Source organism: Sander vitreus, chromosome 16, assembly GCF_031162955.1.
Source record: "Sander vitreus isolate 19-12246 chromosome 16, sanVit1, whole genome shotgun sequence".
Taxonomy (NCBI): Eukaryota; Metazoa; Chordata; class Actinopteri; order Perciformes; family Percidae; genus Sander; species Sander vitreus.
Window position 1 is genome coordinate 24,412,070 of NC_135870.1, and position 13,032 is coordinate 24,425,101.

At 40.9% G+C, this 13,032-nt stretch overlaps 1 protein-coding gene across 1 annotated transcript; it reads left to right on the forward strand.

The window, feature by feature from the left end:
- The first annotated feature begins 6,415 nt into the window (after positions 1-6,415).
- LOC144531812 (uncharacterized) lies at positions 6,416-11,041 on the forward strand. Its single transcript, XM_078272118.1, has 4 exons — positions 6,416-6,746; positions 7,873-8,068; positions 8,776-8,871; positions 9,229-11,041. The coding sequence occupies exons 1-4, from the start codon at positions 6,507-6,509 to the stop codon at positions 10,536-10,538; spliced, it is 1,842 nt and encodes a 613-aa protein (XP_078128244.1). The 5' UTR covers positions 6,416-6,506; the 3' UTR covers positions 10,539-11,041.
- Positions 11,042-13,032: the final 1,991 nt, after the last annotated feature.

The window sequence follows — 13,032 nt, forward strand, 5'->3', positions numbered from 1 at the left end:
ATTCAGTCTTGAAATTCCCAGAAGGCATTGCTTAATTTTAACTTTTGCAAACAAATAATACAAAATTAAAAAAAAAACGCAGGTAGATTTGTTTTATTTCAAACCATGCACGTTTTTGAACATCTGATCTGAATAAGTAATTTCGCTACAAAACAATGCAGACTGATGTAAAAGTTTGTGACTGTAACTGTAGAGGGCAACTATGACTGTGATATCGAGAGACTCATATGTGGTTCAAATACTGATCAGATTACAATACTGATAGGTGTGAAAGATTTTGAGAAGTTTGGCTATCGCGCAAAGAACATTATCGACTCTTGAAAGGGGACCGAGAGAAATTATATGGGGCCTGTTTACAATTAAGGGGCCGCATGGCTGTGACAATCATGCGGCTCTCTGATTGGCTGGCCGTCCCAAACGGTCCACGAGGCCCGCTGCCTCTCTGGCATCTGCTCAAATTCCACATTACCAGTCCGTTACTGACTTAAATTTTAATACAGATTTAGTTGCATGCAAGCTACAGACTTTTCAGAACTGCCTTTTAAGCAGGGGTTAAATTAACCTTAGATAGATAAGTAAATGGAATCTAATTGGCAGTTTCATACATCAGTGTTTCCTGTTCGTTTAAAATAATGCCAAATATCCATTCCAGTGTTTTCTCTATATACTCTCAGCAGCGCTGATCCTTTTGTTTTAATGACAACTCCTGGCAATTACTATTATTGTGTTTTTCACCACTGTTTTCAAAGAAGGAAATAATTAGAGTACCAGGTGAACTAGGTTTAAAAGTGAGTTTTAAAGTGCTGTGTAGTGGATAGTAGTATCGCTTTGCCAGACCTTCCTTCGCAGCGCTGCGGAGGAGGGTCTGGCTAGTCTACACAGCATTCCGGGATGGGAGAAAAACGTGCTCTGGTTTATTGGCATTTCTTTAAACCAATCACAGTTGTCATGGGCAGCGCGAAGCGCCGGACGGAGACGCTGTGCTGCTGTAAAATAGCCTCGAGAAGGAACTTGTTTTGGTGGAACGTGTACGTTCAAAAGTTGTTTTAGTCGTGGAACAGAAAACTCAGATTGGACAGCTCTCTAGCTAGTCTAGCTAGCTGTCTGGATTTACCCTGCAGAGATCTGAGGAGCAGTTAACCATAGTCCTCAGAAATCCACCGGAGTTTAAAATTCCAACACAAACAAAAGCGGAAGGTGACGGACATCTGGTCGAAAACGGAACAATCCCGTAAATGAAACGTCGTGGATTTTGACTAAATGGATAGAGACTTTAAAGTAGTAAGACATTTTAAAGTGTTACATTTGTGAATGGAGTTTGGTGTGGTGCCAGAACCTACTTTAACCACTGCATTTAAGCCTTCTTGAGGTGAATGTTGGATGCTCAAAACTGATTTTCAAGAAACTATTCCTTTAACGTTTCCATGGTAAGCATTTATCTGGCTATGGAAGAAAAGAAAAAAAATCCAGCTCTAAATCTCCCACCCTCCTGTATTGAAACAGTAAACAAGGCAAGAGTAACTACAGAGACAACAGATGGAGACAGAAAGGGTTTTCTCAAGTTGTCCGATCAATGACTGTGTAAGCTTGTGTCCCAGAGTGACCTCACACCTGCCATGAGACTTGCTCACCAAGCAAAGCGTGGGGGATGATTACCATTAGTTACTATCAGAGGAGCACGCTGTCGTTTTATTTCAGAGCCAGATTTCCTCGGGCCTCTCTGGAGTTCCTGATTAGTTAATGAGGGAAATACCCAATGTTAAACCGAGCATGGGAGCCTGAGACGGGAGAGCGGGGGGAGGAAGGACCGGAGACACTGGAACGTGAGAAAAAAAGTAGCAGTGGAAAGGAAAGGGAGAGAGAGAGAGAGAGAGAGAGAGAGAGAGAGAGAGAGAGACTTCCCAGAGGATGGAGTGATGTCTCTGCTGTGGCTGTGTGGGTCTCTGGCATGATGATTTGGGACAGAAAATCAAAATCACATTGCCAGGGATTACTACACTGCTATGGTGTCTGCTACTGCTGCTTCTGCAGCTGGAAGAGGATACCGGTTTGGTTTTTTTTGGTAGAAGGAGAATGTCACACTTTCCACTACTTTTTTCGTTTTGCTTTTCACACATTTCTAAGAGAGGAGTTCTTCAAGCTGTCAGCCTGCGGATCACTGCGGAAAGAACAACTCTTGAGGCAAGATCCGTGGATTAGTGCGTTTGTGTCCTGTGTATCTGATCAGGTGCAGAGCTTAGTACACTACTGAACAGGGAGTCTTAGCAATTTGTTCACAGTGGCTAAGTTCTTCACTTGTTCAGAGATGATGGGGATGTATGACAACACATCTGTAGTTCCTTACCAACTAAAGATTTATACAATCTTGTCAAAAGAAGATGCAGCATATTTTGTTTCTTCGACATGTTGGACATCCTTTCGACGTGGCAATGTTGCCGAATATAGTTAGATATCAATGGATAGTTGTAGCGCTTTGGCTGAACTATAGAGAAAGTTAAAGATGAATAGGGTGGGAGCGTGGAAAAATGCGACTACTCCAGCATGTCGCTCACCTGAAGTCCGATGCAGCATATTTCAAATGATATGAAAGCGTCTCACACAAAAAAAACTAAAGATTTTGTTCTCACACTGTAAGAAGAGAAGAGAGAAATGTTCTTTACTTTCTTTTTGAAATCTAAAACCAATTTGTGCTTGCACTTTTGTTGTCATTGATGGATTTGGCAGACAACAAATCACTTTATTGACAATTAGAAAAGACCAAAACCAACAATGACTTGATCTAACATTTATTGTGTGTATATCCAAAGCCTGATGCATTTTATTCCTCACTGTGCCACACTGTTGCACTGGGCACATGTTCCTTTGTTACCATGAACACACACATTGTAGTTTATTTTGACTCAATTCTCGCACAAAGCATCTTGCGGCCAGAAATACTTAAGTGCTTGAAATGTATATTAATCCACAGTTGAAAATTGTCCCAAACAAATGCACCATTTACCCTTTGTTTTAGTAACATTTGCTATCAGGCTGGTTCAGCACTTCACTGAGCCTTCTTGAAAAATGAAACTAAACAGAGAAGTCAGTATTGAGAAATCACTGAAACATTATTTGTTTTGGTCTTTTCTTGGGATTTGTTACCAATAGGCATCATATAGAATACCACCAGCCGTTTCCTTTAAGTGGTCCCCACTGCAATATAATAACAACCTCTCTATTCAATGACAGCCAGGTCTCAGGTTAAACCCCCTTTGAGGCTCGATGTAGAGTAAATCTAATCTTTCGGTTCATTTGATGTTAAGCATGTAGCTAAATGTTAAGCTTGAGCAGGACCTGAGAATGCACAGCTATTGTCTTAAACTACATAATGCCTACAACACTGCTCAATCTTCTTTTTTTTTTTTTAAACAGAGAATGAAAAGGGCCTATGGAGAGAATTCTGTTTTTAAGGTTGTGTATTTAAAGCGTAACTCTTGCCAAAATGCAACCTAGTGAATGTACCCGAGTCAAACTTTCATTTCAAAGCATATTTAGGACGGAATCGCCACTTTTAAGATTTACCGTATTTTCGTTTTTCGGTCAAATGGCCTTTTGAATGGGAGTGCTAGGGGTACTTTTATGCTAGCTTCAAAATAGCTATTTTTTAAAAAACTAAGAAGGCTCGACACAACATTCAACTTTGCTTGAAGTATCGCCAGGGGCTCTACACCTTAACGAAAGCATTGACAACATTGTGTACCCACAGTTTACTAAAAAGAAAGGTTTTGAACAACTCACCGTAGGTCTTGTTGTTTCCGGCCGCTACCACCTCGGCAGTCAAAACGAGTCGATATCCGAATGCGAATGAACGGACTCCATATGAGGCTCCTTTTTCAACTACGAGGTCAATATTGTTTTTCAATAATGACAAAACAAGAAATAATCCGTGCATTTATATCTTATAGCTTTAGGAGCTTTCCATCTTTACTCTCCTCCCTGTTATGTTGCATTTGGAAATCGATTGTTTTTGACTGATGAAATGGCTGCGGCCGGAAACAAGACTTACGGTGAGTTGTTCAAAACTTTTTTTAGTAAACTGTGGGTACACAAACAATGTTGTCAATGCTTTCGTTAAGGTGTAGAGCCCCTGGTGATACTTGGAGCAAAGTTTCATGTTGTGTCGAGCCTTCTTAGTGTTTTAAAAATAGCTATTTTGAGGCTAGCATAAAAGTGCCCCTAGCACTCCCATTCAAAAGGCCATTTGACCGAAAATCGAAAATACGGTAAATCTTAAAAATGGCAATGCCGTCCTAAATATGCTTTTAAACTAAAGTTTGACTCGGGTACATTCACAAAAAGATTTTGGCGAGAGTTACGCTTTAAGACACTTCAACAAAACAACCCTATGTGTGCAGGTCCTGTGTTGAGAAGGTATGTTGGAAATACAAAAAATGTATTCATCAACTTTTGGTGAAAAGTGCAACCAGCCACAATAGTATTTTTTACTGCTATGAATATTGTTACTGTTCATTTGTTCTCTGAGTTATCTTATGTTCTTCCAGTCCCAAATGATGGATGCTGCTACCTAGCTGAAGATGAAAAACATTTGTACATACGAGAAATGTACATTCCAAAAACAACACCAAGCCTAAGTATTGAGAGGATCAATATTTTTTTTAATCAAAAAGTAACACTATTTACTTTTATATAATTTGTGTTAAATAGCATCCAGTTGAATATCAATTGAACCCATCTGGAACATAATGGGTTGGTGTGGTGGAAGGGAGCTCATCAGATAGAGCTATGGGGGACAACATTTTTTGGGAATCCCTTCGACACAACAAGACACAATATGGATATTATCTGTGTAACATGTGTCTTCTTACACTGAAATGCTTTGGAGAAACTTTGGTATTGTCATTATCTTCTTAAGATGCACATCTTAGCCATGACAGACTCTTTTCTATCCTCTGTCCGCCTCTATCGATCACATTTTATTTATCAATGGTATTTTTTTTATTTTAGAGGAGGAGAGTATTTGCACTTGCATGGTTATCAGATGTTTATCAGAGATTTTGCAACTTATTCTCCCTTTGTTGTGCAGAATGACTGACACTTTGCAATGTTGCCAGTTGATCTAACCCCTAAGAAATTTAATTAAGTTTCCCTTTTAAAAAAAATATAAGATTATATTCAGGGGCAAAATTGTGTTGACTTTTCCTTAGGACTGATCTTAACAGATAAAGACCTTTTGATGTTTAGTTGCCTGCGAGTAATTACAATAAGGGACATGTGTTTTGCATAAAAAATGAAATTGCCTGCCATGACTTGTTTAACGTGCAGAATTTGACACTTCTCTTATTGGATTTGAATGGAACGACCAGAGGGCCACATGTGGAGTCTTTAGACCGCAACATTACTCTGAGGAAACATCTGGCCTCCCTCTTGTGCCTTCTGAGCTGACAGCAGTTGGACCAACACCCTGGCTCAGTTCAGCAGGAACAGGAGTCTAGTCAACTAGACGTTTAGTGATCTGTGGTGAGCCTGGTACTGTCATTGTATCGGTTTAAGGAAATGTTGAAATAAGAGAACAGAGGAAGTTCTAAAAGTTGTCTGTTTCCTATTATTTAATGAGTATTATGTAAGATGACATCCATACAAGACATTATTCTACAGTATATTCTATATTAATATTATGATTAATGGCCTGCATATTTTTATTTTTTTATTATTACAAAACAACTATTACAAAAGCAGTCATTGCCACTGAAAATCTTAAGTTTCAGGCTCCCGCCCACAATGCTAATTACAAATCACAAGTAACTAAATGAAAATCTCACAGATACGAAATAAAACACCACCTAGACAATGGTGACAAGTCTATTTCTCAAACTTAAAATCTTAATTTTAAGTGCTGGTATTCAAATGTGTCTACACTTGAAGCTGGTGCAAATGATGGTTGTACATTCAGGATAATGAATGTTTACTGCTCTCCAGTGGTTACACTGAGGAACTACAACAGCACACTGCTATATACATCTGTTCTGGTAATAGCTGTACAGTCTGTGATTGATTGAGATAGAGAGATAGATACTAGGGCGTAATTTCCACTGTGGACAGGGAGGAGATGTCCCCCCCTCCACTTTTCAAAATCCCGTTAGTGTCCCCCCCACACTTTCGAATTAGTTTGAGAGTAGATAGATAGTGATAGATATAGATAGATAGATAGATAGATAGATGAGATATATATATATATATATATATATATATATATATATATATATATATATATATATATATATATATATCTCTCAACAGTCAAACAGTCAAAATAGAACAACAAAAAGAGAACTGTTGTTATGATGCTGTACCACTCCATCTAGTCTAGAGGGCAGAAGTCCTCTAAGTCTGCCGTAGTTAAAGCAAACGAAAAAGAAGAAGGCGGAACAACAACAAAAACTTGCTAACTGTGCAAAAAGACACATTTACATTTAGGAGTGTTGACAAACTCAATAAATTAGAGCGTCATGTTACACACAAACATGTTCAGCCTGGAGACTTTTGAGACTCAGATATCGGCTCTAATGGAGACTGTGGTAGACGCGGCGGTGACGGAGCTCAGCAGACTTTTGGCTAACTCTAATGTTAACGTTATGGCCGCTCAAGAGCGCGCTGCTGCGGCTCCAGAACCGGCTATGAAGAGCGAAGAGGAAGAGAGCGAAGTGACTCCACCGGAGGAAAAACACCTGCGTAATAAAGCTATAACGGTAACAAACACAACTTACGCACACGTTGGTGTCTACCGTTACGTGAGAATAGTGGTTGTGCAGTTGCTGAAAACTGCGTCATTAGGTTTAACTTGTGTTATGGGCTTTGGTTATGCACATTTCAATCATGCACTAAATACTCATTAAAACTGCACTACCCATGAGCCTTATCTGCTGTTGACATCGAGAGAAGGCTAGCGAGAATCAGAAAGGGATACAAAAATGAATTGATGCATTGTGTTGAACGCATTCAAGTTGTACGTGTTGTTGTCCAGTAAAAAAAAATAAACTAGCTGTTTCAGCTCCAGACCTATAATGCGTGTTTGTACTTCTGTCATGTTTGTGCCTCATTAGCTTCAACATAGATCTGTGTGTTACAGCTATTCTGAGGTTGTTACCAATTAATAACTTAGTTGAAAAGGTGATAAAGTGCAACAACAAACCCTAGCTCCAAGTAAATTGTATTCAGCTTTCACTCAAAACCATATCACCAACTTTTCTGATTTTATAGGAGTCAAGGGTCTTGGTATTATTAATTGAATAGTTTAGTCAATACAATGAATGACAAGTCTTCACATTGATGTTACTGTCCAACCATTTGTCCAAAACCCATTACAACTGAAAGAAGCAGAGCACATACAGTACCCTAACCCTAAATATATGGCATGTTTTCCTTTGGTAAATTCCAATTCCAATTTTCTGGGGCTGCACGATATTAGGAAAATATCTAATTGTGATTATTCTGACTGATATTGTGATATGGGAATTATCATTTATGTATCGATATTCTCATTTTCATTGAAACATATTCAAATGAAAATGATTATAGTGCGATTTTCGCGAGGATCTGCACCAAACAAAAGGATAGGATTTGTAGGCTCTGAAGCACCACAATACTTAATTCAGATGAATGGTTTGACACATATTTTGGCCCTAACAAATACTGCCCCCCCCCCACAAATCCATATTGTGATTTTGATAAAATTGCGATTAATTGTGCAGCCCTACAATTTTCACAACAAATGTTCTTCAGATACATTTGTGCAGATACATTTTCGATGTATAACCAAGTATGACTAACCCCTCTCGTTGCTCTTCATTTTTTTCTTACCCCATGACTTTACAGAAGCAGTTTGCATCCCTCATGGAATCATGGACCAAAGGTGCAGTAGAGAAAATACTGATGATGTTGAAAGTGTCCATGTGTGAAGCTGAGGATGGTCCTGCTGCAGAGCAGAGGGCTGGGCTGAATGACAAGACGAGACAGACGAGCATGAAGCCGAAAGCAGGGCAAGTGGCCGGGCCCAAAAAGCCTCATCCAGGTAACGGCTTGAGTGGTCTCGCATTGCCAGACCTTCCTCCACAGCGCTGCAGTTCAAGTCCCCGTAGGGACCGAAGTATGGAGCGTGGGCTGGTAGCTGGAGAGATGCCAGTTCACCTCCTGGGCACTGCCAAGGTGCTCTTGAGCAAAGCACCACACATCCCCAAGCTCTGGGCGCCTGTCCAGCAGTCGCAGCCCCCTCACTCTTGACATCTCTCCATTTGTGCATGTATAGGACCTGAGCATGTGTGTGTATTTCAGGCCTGTGTGTAGTGTGTTCTAACAGAGTGAAAAAAAAAATTACAATTTCAATAAAAGTATAAAAAAAAATAAATAAATGAAACCAATCACAATCGTCTTGGGCGGTGCTAAACCACGGCAAAATAGCCTCGGCAAGGAACTTGTTTTGGTGGAACATGTGTTCGTTCAAAAGTTGTTTTAGTCGTGCAACAGAAAACTCAGATTGGACAGATAGTCTAGCTAGCTGTCTGGATTTACCCTGCAGAGATCTGAGGAGCAGTTAACCATAGTCCTCACAAAACAAAGAAAGTGGAAGGTGACGGACGTCCGGCCTAAAATGAGGGACATCCGGCGGAATTTCCGGCGGCACCGGAACAATCCCAGAAATGAAACATCGTTGATTGTGGAGAGGCTTTTTATGTTCACATACTGGCATTTTAAAAAGGAAGTTTTTATGTTGTTTTACAGAATTGGCATCCAGAAGCTCTTGTCAGAAAAGAAAAACAATGGAGGGAGGACCTGAACCTGCAATAACAAAGGAGAATGACCACATATATCACCGAGGTATTAAGCCAGCTGCTATGTCATGATTTCTTTCTTTAAATCCATATGAAAATACCAACCGCTGCCATCTGAGAAATGTAATACTGCTCAGTACAACTGCCATTTTAGTTCTGTAAAGGAGGCAACTGCCAGCCATGCATGTTTCAACATGTGTATAGTTCGAATTGTGCTGCATTTACTAGAACAGGGTGGGATTGTAGTTTGATAAAAAAATAAAATAATGGGCCACCTATTCACATAACACAATAAAAAATACAATATGATCATATCATAAGCAATGATCATAACTTTTCTGTGTTGGCTGTGTACTTCCCACTTTCGAGTCCCCTACTGGAGCCTTTTTTGTTTTGTTTTCAGCTGATGCAGCCACACGTGAGAGGAACTCTGGGTCCCCGTCTGCACCTGAAGTTATGCTAACAGAGGCCACCTCAGAGCTGGCCTCCGATGTAAGCGCGGAAGATGGCACCCATGACCATACAGACACTTCAACTACCACATCCAAAGTGAAAAAGAAAAAGACGGCAGGGCTGTTGAAATGTCCATCTTGTGACAAATCATTTGCTCTGAAGTGTATGATGGACAGACACTACCTGACTCACTCCAAACCTCACCTTTGCCCCGAGTGTGGGAAACGTTTTGCTAGACAACGGCAGCTCATCGCACATTCAAGACGTCACACCGGAGAGAAGCCCTTCGAATGCTCCGAGTGTGGGACGGAGTTTGCGCACAAGTCGACCTTCGTCAGACACATGCGTCAGCACAGCGTGAAGAAACCGAGCACCCACACGTGCACGCTGTGTGAGAACAAGTTCACCGGGCAGTTGGCACTTCAGCGGCACAGGTGTTGTGCCTTGAAAAAGACGTTTGTCTGCTCGCTCTGCCCGGAGACCTTCGAGTGCCGACAGAGTTTGGGCGATCACGAGAATCTACATTCGGGAGACCGAGATTTTATCTGCGAAATGTGCGGCGAGAGTTTCTTCTCGTCCTCGTCCTTGGCCACCCACCGGGTGACGCACACGCAGAATGAAAACTGCTGCGACATGCTCGGCCTCGGTTGCAGCGACTTGAGCGTCCTCAAAAGTCACCTGAGCAAACACAGCGGGGAAAAACTCTTCTCCTGCGAGGTTTGCGGCAAAGGTTGTAGTCACAAGAGCGCCCTGCAGCACCACATGCTGACCCACACGGGAGAGAAGCCGTACGTCTGCGAGACCTGCGGCAAACGCTGCGGCCACGCCAGCGCGCTCCAGAACCACATGAGGATCCACACGGGCAAGAAGCCGGGGCAGCAGCCGGCCTGCGACGTGTGCGGCAAAAAATTCCGCAGCTCGGTCAATCTCAAATATCACATGAGCATCCACACGGGGGAGAAGCCTTACGCCTGCGACCAGTGCGATAAAAGGTTCAGCAACCCCAGCAATCTCAAGTTACACGGGAGGATTCACTCGGGGGAGAAAAGCTACGGCTGCAACATCTGCGCCAGGAGGTTCACTCAGTCCAGCAGCCTCAAGCTGCACCGACGGGTCCACACGGGAGAGAAGCCATATTGGTGCGTGGTCTGCGGTAAAGGATTCATTCACCGAGGCGACTTCAAGAAACATCAGAGGGGTCACCTGCCTGATGAGCCACAAGATTCAGGACACTCGGAAAAAACTGCTGAGAAAATCTAAAACGTCATCGCTGTATCACTTCACGTACCGATACGTTAACCCCTCTGAGGGCGAAAGACGCACCGGTGACGATGTTTGACAAAAACTCTACTCAAAAAGTGATATTACAAAATTTAATTTCAGCCATTTTTTTACTATTTTAAAATCGTATATAACCTAAGACTCATTTCAAGCACCGAAACAAGATGTACAACACATCATGAGTTCAGGTTTGTTTTCAAAAAAGATATGAGAACTTTCAAAAAGACAACATCAACATTTCATCTTTAGCGCCAAATTAGAGTATCTCTTTACACATTGCTCTGGAGAAAATGTGGGCGTCACTGTATGGAAAGCTGACTTTGTTCTGAACGTTTTGATATGAAAACACATGGGGATCCATTATATGCAAATACCTTAAAAAGGTAAATTTAAGAAGATATGTGAAAATGCCTTTTGACCTCAGAGGGTTAAATACTGTACACTGGAGCTCGGGCTGGGTAATGTAACAATAAATACTGTGAGATGATCGAGATTTGTCAGTTTTTCAAAGATTTTTTGATCCTTGTCAATCCCCTGGCTGTAGTAGACCTTTGCAGACTTCATTGTATTGCAAGTATAAAATTCACAAGATTGACTAAAAACAATCAAAAAAAAAAAAAAAACTTTGCACATTTAGTTATATTGTCGAAACATTTTTTCTGAATTGAGTTTCCAGAAAAGAATAATCCTGAATTACCGCGACGTTGCTCTAACTCGGAAAACTTGTTTATTTCTGTTGTCATTGTCAGCCGTAAATGTAACGTTTAAAGATATATAGTTAAACACGGAGGTCTGACCTATCAGATGTTTCTGCTGGGCTTATTTCCTGTACTGTGCTGCTATGCTAGCATCTTTGATAAACCAAATCTAGTGTTTATTTATGTTTTTTTTTTTTTAAGATTATTTTTTTTTGGGGCTTTTCCCTTCATTATATAGAGACAGTGGATAGACAGGAAAAGGGGGAGAGAGCCACTGCAGGACTCAGCCAACATGGGGTGAACGCTCTTATTGGGTGAGCTAGGGGCCGCCCCTATTTATTAAGTTTTTAAACAAATTTAAGTTTTGAATGAATTCCAGCATACATCATTCTATCACTGTTATGTGACCCAGATAAATGTAGTAACACAGGTACGCAGCCTTTAAAAGGAAACAACGCCTCTTTATTATCATAAAACATTTTTTCTAACTGTATCCAACAACAAGTGCCAACCACTAGCATAGCTTTAGCTCAACAGTCCGACCAATAATTACTTATATTACTTATATAGTTGCAATTTTGCATATCCAAACAATATCAACAATTACCATCAACAGTCTTAGGACTTTAGCTAATGCTAGCAATTAATTGTGGTTAAACAAAGAAACCGCAACTACGTAAAAAAATGGACCTTTAGTCTGTTGCCCAACAGGTTAATGATGTCTCCAAGCTGATGTAAGTGAAAGTGTTGACATGAAAGCATCAAATATGCATTTTAGATGAATGAAATGAGTATATGCAGTTGTTCCTCGTCCCCGTTTGCTTAGCGCTGTAAAATTGTATGAACGGGGCGCAGGAGTTTTCTACCCGGAAGTTATTGTAAACAAACTTTGTGATTGGGTATGTGCCACACTGTTTGTTAAGAACCTACCAAACCAAATCTACGATCAGCCACAGACCCAAAGTACTGTATGGTCTGGCAACAGGTTCTCACTCCCATCTCGTAAAATAAGGACGCTTGGTCAGGTGCCTTTTGTCGTTGTTATTGACGCTGAAAGTCTCCTTTAGCGTTTTAACTAAACGCGCTTGGTCGGGACTATTGGCGTCCCTTTTGGCGCTGTTATGTTAAAGCGTAACTCTCGCCAAAATGCAACCTAGGGTCTATTTGTGAATGTACCTGAGTCAAACTTTCGTTTAAAAGCATATTTAGGATGGAATCGCCACTTTTAAGATTTCATGGGAGTGCTAGGGGTACTTTTATGCTAGCCTCAAAATAGCTATTTTTAAAACACTACAAGGCTCAACACAACATGAAACTTTGCTCTAAGTATCACCAGGGGCTCTACACCTTAACAAAAGCATTGACAACATTGTTTGTGTACACAGAGTTTACTAAAAAGAAAGGTTTTGAGCAACTCACTGTAGCTGTTGTTCTTCCGGTCGCCGTCTATCGAGCCAGTCAAAAATAGTCGAGGGAGGAGAGTAAAGATGGAAAGCTCCAAAAGCTTAGTTCCATATAAATGCACGGATAATTCGTTGTTTTGTTGTTAGTGAAACACAATATTGACCTTGTAGTTAAAAAAGGAGCCTCATATAGGAATGACATTTCCTCCTATGGAGTCCGTTCATTCGCAGATCGCCTATTTTTGACTGGGAAAATGGCAGATCGTGTAAACAACAACTGCTAACGTGAGTTGCTCAAAACCTTTTTTAGTAAACTCTGGGTACACAAACAATGTTGTCAATGCTTTCGTTAAGGTGTAGAGCCCCTGGCGA

Bases quoted from the DNA above. Each gene is read 5' to 3' on its own strand.
- LOC144531812 (XM_078272118.1), top strand. From the start codon at position 6,507: ATGTTACACACAAACATGTTCAGCCTGGAGACTTTTGAGACTCAGATA. The intron at 6,747-7,872 runs GTAACAAACACA...ATGACTTTACAG, and splicing joins TGCGTAATAAAGCTATAACG to AAGCAGTTTGCATCCCTCAT. The intron at 8,872-9,228 runs GTATTAAGCCAG...TTTTGTTTTCAG, and splicing joins TGACCACATATATCACCGAG to CTGATGCAGCCACACGTGAG.